Here is a 10,413-nt window from a genome sequence, read left to right on the forward strand (position 1 = left end):
TAGAGATCTGCGGTTCGGGAATTTGGCACCTGAGGGCTCATTACCACAAAAACAGCAGAGGTGGTGTGGTTTAACCCCAGCCGGCAGCCAGGGCCATGCAGCTGCTGGTGCAATTCGGTACCTTTCCGAGCAGCGATAGTGGGTACCCACCCCCCGGCTAACCCCATTTCTACCCTGAGCATGACATCTGTGGTACGGGATTTTCCATTGGCCATTCCATCGTTCTGTCTAGGCTCCTTTCAGCTTCTATGGGAAGAGTGTCAGGCACCAGTATAGGTTAGGGGTGGACCTGCTGGAAAGCAGCTGAAGAAAAGGATCTGGGGGTCTTGGTAGACGGTAAATTATCCATGAGCCAGCAATGTGCCCTTGTCGCCAAGAAGGCCAATGGAATTGTGGGCTGCACAGGGAAGAGTGTGGCCAGCAGGTCAAGGGAGGTCATTCTCCCCAGTGTGGCCTTGTGGCACAGAAGATCAACAGCTTCCTGGGGTGCATTAGGAATAGCATTCCCAGCAGGATGAGGATGGTGAGCCTTCCTCTTTCCTCAGCGCTGGTAACACCACTTCTGCAGTGCCGTGTCCAGTGCTGGACTCCCCAGAACAGGAGGGTCATGGGCTTAGAGGAGTGTGTCCGATGAAGAGCCACAAAGATGGTTAATGGACCGGAGCACCCTTCACGTGAATCGAGGCTGAGCGAGCTGGGACTGTTCAGCCTAGAGAAGAGCTGGCTCCAAGAGGGTTCTTGTCAAAGTCCATCAATATCTGATGGGAGGACATGGAGAAGAGGGAGTCAGGCTCTCAGGGATACCCAGCAACAAGACAAGAGGCCATGGGCACAAACTGAAAGACATGACATTTCATCTGAACGTAAGAAAACACTTCTTGACTGTGGGTGGCTGATCACGGGAACTGGTTGCCCAGAGAGATTGTGGTGTCTCCCTCCGTGGAGATATTCAGTCCCAGTCCTGGACAACCTGCCCCAGGTGGCCAAGCTCGCTTAACAAGAGATTGGACTAGGCTGTCTACGCAGGCCTCTTCCAACACTCCTTACTCTGTGATTCTGGAATGCCCGGCAGTATTTCTGAGAAATTTTCTGTGGTATCCCTGTGCTAGTTGGACTCCTGGTGCCTCGTGCCCATCCTCCTTTTGAGGATGAACTCAGTCACTGTGTAATCCTGAGGACAGGGTTGACCAGGGATTACAAATGTCAGCAAATCCTCAACACGCACCAGTGTTCACTACCCTCGCACCCACCGTCCATTCTCTCCCCCTACAGGGGTATGGCGTGGAAGTGACCTCTGGAGGTCTCGAGCATCATGGTCTGCCCTGAGCAGGGAGAACTTTACGGTTAGGTCAGATTGGGCAGTGCTTTCTCCTGATCTAGCGCTGATCCACTGTCATGGCGATTTCCCCCTTCCCCTCCACCCCTAAAACTCTTTAGAAAAGCTCCTTTCTGCCTCTCTTTGTCTTGTCCTCATTGTCTTTTATCCTTTCCACCCCCCATCCCAGGGGCCATGGGGCTCAAGAGAGAAGACCTCCAGCAGCTCCTCTGCACAACTGGTCAGGGAGTAACACAGCCAGTGGTTCTCCTGAGAGAGGAGGCACCACGAGCTGCAGTGCAGGGCACCGACACGTGGCACTGGGTGCGCAGTTCCCAGCAGGTAGTGCCAGTGGCTGAAGCCTCCAAGGGACACCTGGCTCCACAAGCAGCGTTGAGTCCTTTAGTGACCGTGGAGAGCTGCTCTGGTGGGGAGTGGTGGGGCTGGCACTGCCCAGTCTCAGCTGTGTTCCAGCTGCTGGTTTCCAGTCGCACCTGCTCTGTGGTTTGCAGGGGTCTGGGCATGGACAGGGCAGGGCAGGACAGCCTGTCCTACTGATACAGCCACTGAGCCCAGCAGGAGGATGGAGATGGTCACGTTGAAATGTGATCAGCGCTGCCCACGGCCGTGGTGAAAGGTGAGGGCTGGAAATGGCTGGTATGGGGACATGGGTCTTGAATGAAGCTCCTGTAGAAGGTTTTCCTGTCTGTTCATGCGGGCATCAAGCCAGGCTGTCTTTTTGCATTGAGGGACTTTTCTTGAGGGTCCATGGGCATATAGGGATGGTCTGCAGTTTCCCAGGTTCTCCTCCACATGCTGCCTTTTCCTGTGGGGAACACAAAGGCTTCTAGCCCTGCAGATGACCCGGGAGAGGCCTTGTCCACTCTGTGCTCACAGCTGGACTCCTGTCTTCCAGCTCAGCCCTGGCTGAGTAGCCTTGTTTGGAGGTGACTTTTGGGATAGGGACTGGCAGACTGGGCAAGAGAGGCTGTCTCCAGGTCATGGAGTGGTCCAGCAGGGACTGAAGGACAGCAGTGAAATGAAGTGGCTTCTGGGTGTATTCTTCCTTCAGTGCAAGCCCTGACACAGGGTCACAGCCTCCCTTTTGGTGCCACCCTTCAGGAGGGATGATGGTGAGCGGGGGACACCCATCCTTCAGCTACTCCCCAAGCCTGCTAGTGTACCAGGACAGCGTGCACTGCTGATGCTGCACCACGAGCATGCTTTAGGGTAACCAAACCCTTGGCACTGCCTTGGATTAGCTGAGCACCAGCATTCTTCTCTGTGAGGAAATTCTCAGCCTGGATCCGCTCCTGTCTGACCTCTCCCCATCCCTCCTCTGATCCTCACACCTCCTGCTGCTCCTGCTCTCCTCCCCGTGTTCCCTGCAGGGCCTGGAGCTGGTGGTGCCACTCTGCAGCAAAAGGGGGTTGTGGTGCCCTGGGCCATGGCGTAACTCCATGCTGGTCAGGCTGGGAAGCAGCTCTGGGTAGACGGGAGCACTTCGCAGAGGTCTGCAGCTGTGGAAGGAGCACAAAGCATTCCCTCTGACTCCGGATGTTGGCCAGGGAGCATGTTGACCCACCCATGTTCTTTTACTAAGGAAGACGTTAATCGCCCAGCAGTGTGCTTGTCTTGGTCTTTCTGGCTCCCCACTGCCTCTCCTGGTCTTGGCAGAGACCTTGTCTGCTTGTGGATACTTAAATACAGTGCTTCACCTTTGGATAACATCACTTGGACAGTCTCTTGTTCTGTCAGGCCCACCTCAGGAACATGGCTCCTGTACATGCCCTCTGCTCTCCTGGGGGCTCCGGGTTCCCTTCCAGAAAGCCGGGCAGCTACCGTTCAGCTCTGCTGCAAGTGGAACAGCCCTGAGCAGGCAATTCAGAGCCCGTTCCCCATCCCCAGGGCACTGGGCACCCACGTGACGCAGCTGAGTCCATCCCTCATTCCCTCTGACCCTTCCCATGAGCCCATGGAGAAGCAAGCGCTGCAGCAGCCCATGGAGAGGGAAGTTCCTGGAACCTATTCCTGACTTCAGCCAGAAGAAGAAGCCAACCTCCAGGCGCTGCACTGGGGAGACACCCTTTATTACGGAGCTGCGCCACGGGCAGACAGGTCTGCTACTGCGACGACACATTTACCTAAAGCCTCGGGCTTAAAGGGCAAAGCGGGATCATGGCTCTGGAGATATGGACTGAATTCAAACATTCTGTATGAGTCCGATCATCATAGATGCCAAACCAAATAAAGTACAAGCCTGTCCTGGCCCAAATTCGGAACGCCCTGTGAGGAGAGACGGGCAGCTTACTGCTGCTGAAGGTGAACCCATTGAATCAGTTTGCTCAGGGCATCCTTCAGCTCCTGGTTCCTCATGCTGTAGATGAGGGGGTTCACTGCTGCAGGCACCACCGAGTAGAGAACTGCCACCACCAGGTCCAGAGCTGGGGAAGAGACGGAGGGGGGCTTCAGGTAGGCAATCATACAACTGCTAATGAACAGGGAGACGACGGCCAGGTGAGGGAGGCACATGGAAAAGGCTTTGTGCCGTCCCTGCTCAGAGGGGATCCTCAGCACGGCCCTGAAGATCTGCACGTAGGACAGCACAATGAAAACAAAACATCCAAAAGCAAAGGCAAGACTAAACACAAGAAGCCCAGATTCCCTCAGGTAGTCATCTGAACAGGAGAGCTTGAGGATCTGGGATATTTCGCAGAAGAACTGGTTTATGGCATTGCCTTGGCAGAGGGGTAGGGAAAATGTACTGGCCGTGTGCAGCAGAGCGTGGAGCAAACCACTGCCCCAGGCAGCTGCTGCCATGTGGACACAAGCTCTGCTGCCCAGGAGGGTCCCGTAGCGCAGGGGTCTGCAGATGGCAACGTAGCGGTCATAGGCCATGACGGTGAGAAGGGAATACTCTGCACCATAAAAGAAGAATCGAAAAAAGACCTGGGCAGCACATCCTGAGTAGGAGATTGCCTTGGTGTCCCAGAGGGAGTTGACCATGGATTGAGGGACTGTGGTGGAGATAGAGCCGATATCATGAACAGAGAGGTTGAGGAGGAAGAAGTACATGGGGGTGTGGAGGCGGTGGTCGCAGGCTACAGCTGTGGTGATGAGGATGTTGCCCAGGAGGGCAGCCAGGTAAATGGCCAGGAAGAGCCAGAAGTGCAAGAGCTGCAGCTCCCGCGTCTCTGTGAACGCGTCTCTGTTCTCAAGCCATTCTCCACACAATCTGTATTTGTGCCTGGGATTGCCATGACCCAGGTGCAGGACCTTGCACTTGGCCTGGTTGAACTTCATGAGGTTCGCCCAGGCCCAACTCTCAAGCCTGTCGAGGTCCCTCTGGATGGCATCCCTTCCCTCCAGCAAATCGACCGTGCCACACAGCTTGGTGTTGTCAGCAAACTTGCTGAGGGTGCACTCAATCCCACAGTCCATGTTGCCGACAAAGATGTTGAACAGCACTGGTCCCAGTACTGACCCCTGAGGAACACCACTCCTCACTGGTTTCCACGTGGACAATGAGCCGTTGACCGCAACCCTTTGAGTGCGGCCATCTAGCTAGTTCCTTATCCGCCAAGCGATCCATCCATCAAATCCATGCCTTTCCAATTTAGAGACCAGGATGTCATGCGGGACAGTGTCAAACACTTTGCATAGGTCCAGGTAGATGACATGGGTTGCTCTCCCCTTATCTACCAATGCTGTGGCAACATCGTAGGAGGCAAACAAATTTGTCAGGCACGATTTGCCTTTGGTGAAGCCATGTTGGCTGTCACTAATCACCTCCTTATCTTCCATGTGCCTTAGCAGAGATTCCAGGAGGATCTGCTTTTTTTTGGATGCAGTTGGCCACACATTGTCAGGTCATGCCCATCTTTTCATCCACGAGTACATTCAAGCCCTTCTCCGCAGGGCTGCTCTCAATCCCTCATCCCCAACCTGTACTGGTACCGGGGGTTGCCCCAAACCAGGTGCAGGACCCTGCACTTGGCCTTATTGAACTTGCACTTGTTGAATTGCACATGGCCCCACTTCCTGAGCTTGTCCAGGCCCCTCTGGATGGCATCCTGTCCCCCAGGTGTGTCAGCTGCACCACTACACTTGGTGTCATCCGCAAACTTGCTGAGAGTGCACTCGATCCCACTGTCTATGTCGTTGATGAAGGTATTAAACAGTACTGCTCACAATATGGACCCCTGAGGGACACCACTTGTCACTGATCTCCATCCATGTCCATTGACTCTGGTGAGAGCTTCGGCAAGGCGTGACACCTATCTTTTGCACACCCAAACCAAGGGACAGGGAATCCCACCTCCTGTAGGTCTGTGGCGTGAACTGGAGGGAGATGAACCTGAGAGCCTGCAGACCTGTAAGCAAAGTTAGACCTCTGCATTGGCTCATTCACATCACGGCCCTCCGTGGGGAAACAAAGCCCTCCTCTCACTGCCTAGTATTTGGGGAGGAATAGGGGTTTTCAGAGGGAGCGCTTGTCACCTCTCTTAGTTAACCAAGCTCTGAAAGGCCACATCACATGGCTGGACTGCACCGCTCTCCCCACAGATGACAGAGATGATGCAGGTGTTTACTTCAGCCTCCTTCCAAGAAGGTTCCCCAGGAGGGGCCCTGCTGCTTTGTCAGCGCTGGAGACCAGGGAGCATCTCGGGGGAGACTGTGGGGCAAAGAAAGTCACACCTTCAGCTGCACTTGTGCTCCTGGGCTGGCACAAGCTCCTGGGACCGAGCAAGTTCATGGCAACGGATGCTTGGCCCCTGTAGAAAGAGAGCTCAGGCCAGGAGCAGCTCCTCTGCAAAGAGCAGCAGGGCTCAGGGCAGTGACAAGATGTGATGGGCAACCAGGAGAGAAATTAAAGGCAGCCTGGAGTGGGAGGACAGAGGGCGGGCTCACAGAGGGGGAAATCTTCCCAGTCCTGGACACAGTAAGTCTCTGGCTGCAGGTCGGTGCAGCTGATGTTCCCAGAGAGGTCTTCCAAAGCTGCCACATCTGACAGCCATGGGATCTGTCAGGATGGCTCTCACTGCTTCTCAGGGGTGATTGAGAAGGGGGAACTGCCCATGGCACTGCAGGGAGAAGTTCTGGGTGGAAGCAGCAACTCCTGACGGGGCTGGGTCTTTACTCCATCTGGAGAGTATTATGTGGGATAAGGATCATAAAATCATAGAATCATAGAATCGTTAGGGTGGGAAGGGACCTTAAAGATGATCTAGTTCCAACCCCCCTGCCATGGGCGGGGACACCTCCCACTAGAGCAGGTTGCTCAGAGATGGTCACAGCTCTAGCTCACCACAGGGACATTTTGAGATGGGGAATTTTCCAGGGGAAAGTTTAGTCACCAGGTACCAGAAAGATCTTTCCTGCCTCTGAATTGCTTTGATTGGGTTTCTTTTGTTTGCTTTTTTTTTTTCAGTTTTCCCCCATTGTCAACAGGGAGATGGAAAGAGTTTTGGGCGTTTAGATTTGGGAGTGAGACCCCTAAAATGTTACTCTGAATGATCAAGAGGGGTTTGAGGGCCCTCAGGAAGTCTCCTCACCTGCCACTGCTCCCCCAGCCTACAGGCAGCACCACCATCTCCTTGGCAGTTGCCATCATTCCCATCAGGGCTCTTCTGAAGTGCTCCTCAGCAGCTGCAAACACAGAGGTTCTCCGGAAAAGCGTCAAGCCCTGGGAGGTTTCTGGAGGGCAGAGGTGAGCACGCAGAGGGTGGGATGGGGTCTGTGAGCACAGATACAGAGAAAGAGCTCTGCTCTTCTGTAGTAGGAGACGGGATCCAGACAATTCCCTTCCAGCGTCTCCAGTGCAGACGCCTGCCTCTAAGCATGCCCCGTTGTCTCCTCTCCCACCCAACAGAGTCCTCTACCCTCAAGGCCATGGGGTCTAAGGCATGTGTCATCTCTGCAGCCAGATCTCCAGCAGAAGAGAGTTGCATCTCTGCCACAACATGCCCTTTTCCTGCTGCATGACAAAGGGGCTGAGAGCAACTGGCCGGCAATGTCGCCACTGGAAGGTGGTGCACACACCTAGGTAAGGGGAAGGCCTTCCTGACAGGCTGCCTGCCTCTCTCTGTCTCTCCAAGCCGCCTTTGGTAGGAGGAACGTGGTGATGATCCTTGTTTCTCCATCTCTCACTGTTGCTCTTGTCCCTCTTTTCAAGACCCCTGGGGATAAAGGGCAGGGTGCGGGGGGTTCCCCTGCAGTTCAGGCTCTGAGGGTCCTTCCGTGGAGCTGCCTTTATGGCAATGAGGTGTCCATTCCTGGAGCTGTGGCAGTGCAGTGAGTGTGCTTGGGGAATAAGCCCGCTCTCTTTTAAGGAGACCCCACCTTTAGGACACCTGACTGTCCCCCAGCATGTCCTGGCAGGCTGCGGACAGTGCTCCAGAAGAGCACGGCTCTCCTGGAAGCTCCTTCTGGTAGGCGACAGTCCCTGGTTTCCACATCTGAGTCAGGCGCCTTTTCACATCCTCCCTGCCACTCTCCCTAGCCCGGCTGAGAAAGAGACAGCACTTTGGAGATTTGCCCTCTGAAACTGGACTCTCCTGTTCTTAGCAGAGTCCTGAGTCCTTTGCAGAGTGACCTCTGAGTGCAGTCGTCCTCTAGCTGGGAGAGGTGGAAGCACAGGGCAGCTGCGGGCAAGACCAAGGAGCACGCTCCCTCTCAGGAGTCTGCACGAGGTTACAGGGAGCTCTTTTGGCCTCGAGTGGCTTGGCAGTGTTTACCCTGAGAGATGAGGGAAAGCCGAGAATTTCTGCCGTTGCAATGAAGACAAGAGGCAGGCAGCTGAAAAGTAAATGAGTCTGTACTTGGAGAGTCTAAACTCACCTGCTCCCCCTCATTTCCTGCAGAACAGGCAGTGAAACTGCTGAACCTTCACCGCTCAAAAAACGCATGCGTCGGAGCATGCATTTACACGCAAGCATGTCTTGGACTGTGTTATTCATTGAGTGCTTGGAGAAATGGTGCATGTGGTGCATTGACATAAGGACAGGGATAAAGCCCTCTGCAATGGGCCACGTCACCTCTGCCTGCTCCCTTTCCTTGCCTTGAGAGAGAGCTGACAGTGACATGACTGAAATCTTGGAAAGGAGGAAGAGTAGGAGGATATGAATGCTGTCCTCTTGCCTCCAGGAAGCAGCTGGGCATGGTCCTTATTTCACCTCTCATGATGGTCACTGGGAATACACCCGCTGGGTAACAAGACTAAGTACTCCTCACCCAGCTCAGGGCGTCCTGCCCTTGGAACAGCAACCAAATGGCTTTTGCCAGCTCTGTGTTAACCCTGCTGCAGAGCCGGAGCAACGCCTCTGAACCCATGGGCAGAGGACCCTGATCCTCACGGCGCACCTCTTCAGCACAAACTGGAGTTTAAGCTGGAGACCTGATGGAAGGTCCCCCAGAGAACTCAGAAGGCACTGTGGGGAGTTTTGTTGTCAAATGCAACGGGCTTTGTTCAAACAAGTCTCTGAGCTTGTCTTTTCCTCCTCGGACAGTCACCCATCCCTGGAAGGACCAAATGTCCAACGTCAGCTGCACCATCGAGTTCGTTCTCCTGGCATTTGCAGACACACGGGAGCTGCAGCTCTTGCACTTCGGGCTCTTCCTGGCCATCTACCTGGCTGCCCTCCTGGGCAACGGCCTCATCATCGGCGCTGTAGCCTGTGACCACCACCTCCACACCCCCATGTACTTCTTCCTCCTCAACCTCTCCCTCCTTGATCTGGGCTCCATCTCCACCACTGTCCCCAAATCCATGGCCAACTCCCTCTGGGACACCAGGGTTATTTCCTACTGTAGATGCGCTGCCCAGGTCTTTTGGTTTCTCTTCTTTGTTTCTTCAGAATACTATCTTCTCACCGTCATGGCCTATGACCGCTACGTTGCCATCTGCAAACCCCTGCACTACGGGACCCTCATGGACAGCCGAGCTTGCATCAAAATGGCAGCAGCTGCCTGGGGTGGTGGTTTCCTCAACGCGGTGATTCACACTGGAAACACATTTTCACTACCCCTCTGCCAAGGCAATGCTGTGGGCCAGTTCTTCTGTGAAATCCCCCAGCTCCTCAAGCTCTCCTGCTCGGACTCCTATGTCAGGAAAGCTGGGTTTACTGTGGTCAGTCTTTGTGTAGCTTGCGGGTGTTTTCTGTTCCTTGTCCTGTCCTATGTGCAGATCTTCAGGGCCGTGCTGAGGATCCCCTCTGAGCAGGGGCGGCACAAAGCCTTTTCCACGTGCCTCCCTCACCTGGCCGTGGTCTCCCTGTTTGCCATCTCTGCCATGTTTGCCTACCTGAAGCCTCCCTCCATCTCGTCCCCTTCCCTAGATCTGGTGGTGGCTGTTCTGTATGCAGTGGTGCCTCCAGCAGTGAACCCCCTCATCTACAGCATGAGGAACCAGGAGCTCAAGGAGGCACTAAAGAGACTCATCCACTGTCTGCTGTTGCAGCAGGAATAAGCTGCCCTTCTCTCTTTACAGGCAATTCTGAGTTTCTCTCAGGCCAGGCTTGGTGATTTGGTCCTTTTCTTCTGCGCTTGAACACTATCTTTGTAAACAAGTTTTAGGAATCACCACACTTCTCCAGAGGCAAGAGCCTGGTCTGTCTGACCCAGAGGCCTTCTGGAAACGGTGCCCCAGGAGCAGGATGTTTGTGCCGCCCTGGGGAGTGGGGCGCATAAGGCATTCAAGGGGGAGGCTGTTATCCTAGGGACCAAAGGTGTGAAAAAGAGAGTGATTGGCCTCCACTTCCTCACGCCATTGGTGCTCTCCAGGCTTGGGGCTGGTGGGGTGGAAAACGCCCCCTCTCTTCTGCCCCAGGAGCTGCTGTGCCCATGAGAGAAGCTCAGGCCCGGTGTCACAACTACAGGTCTCATTTCTAAGAAGGAATCCTGGACTTTGCTACTGAAAAATAGGAAAAACCCTTCTTTGCCTGCGTGCAGTCAGTTCTCTAAGGAAGGCGGGTGGAGGTTCATGAGAGAAAGCGCAGGGCTGGGCAGGGAAGGACAAGGTTGTCCCTATGGTCTCAGACCTCAAGGGACTGCTTCTCCTGCCGGTCTCAAACTCCTTAGGAGGCACACTGGAGCAACAT

General features: G+C 54.6%; 2 protein-coding genes across 3 annotated transcripts; one reads left to right on the forward strand and one right to left on the reverse strand.

Moving 5' to 3' along the window:
• Positions 1–3,622: 3,622 nt before the first annotated feature.
• LOC134509609 (olfactory receptor 14C36-like) lies at positions 3,623–4,513 on the reverse strand. Its single transcript, XM_063322180.1, has one exon. It carries the CDS (start codon positions 4,388–4,390, stop codon positions 3,623–3,625), a length of 768 nt encoding a protein of 255 aa, XP_063178250.1. The 5' UTR covers positions 4,391–4,513.
• Positions 4,514–6,933: 2,420 nt separating this feature from the next.
• Positions 6,934–9,782, forward strand: LOC134509608 (olfactory receptor 14C36-like). 2 transcript variants are annotated; one of them, XM_063322179.1, is made up of 3 exons: positions 6,934–7,025; positions 7,188–7,361; positions 8,824–9,782. In XM_063322179.1, exon 3 carries the CDS (start codon positions 8,847–8,849, stop codon positions 9,780–9,782), a length of 936 nt encoding a protein of 311 aa, XP_063178249.1. In that variant the 5' UTR covers positions 6,934–7,025; positions 7,188–7,361; positions 8,824–8,846. The 2 variants fall into 2 exon arrangements, with proteins under 2 accessions (XP_063178249.1, XP_063178248.1); XM_063322178.1 differs by having other exon boundaries at positions 6,959–7,361.
• The last annotated feature ends 631 nt before the right edge of the window (positions 9,783–10,413 follow it).

This window comes from Chroicocephalus ridibundus, unplaced genomic scaffold (assembly GCF_963924245.1).
Source record: "Chroicocephalus ridibundus unplaced genomic scaffold, bChrRid1.1 SCAFFOLD_92, whole genome shotgun sequence".
Classification (NCBI taxonomy): Eukaryota; Metazoa; Chordata; class Aves; order Charadriiformes; family Laridae; genus Chroicocephalus; species Chroicocephalus ridibundus.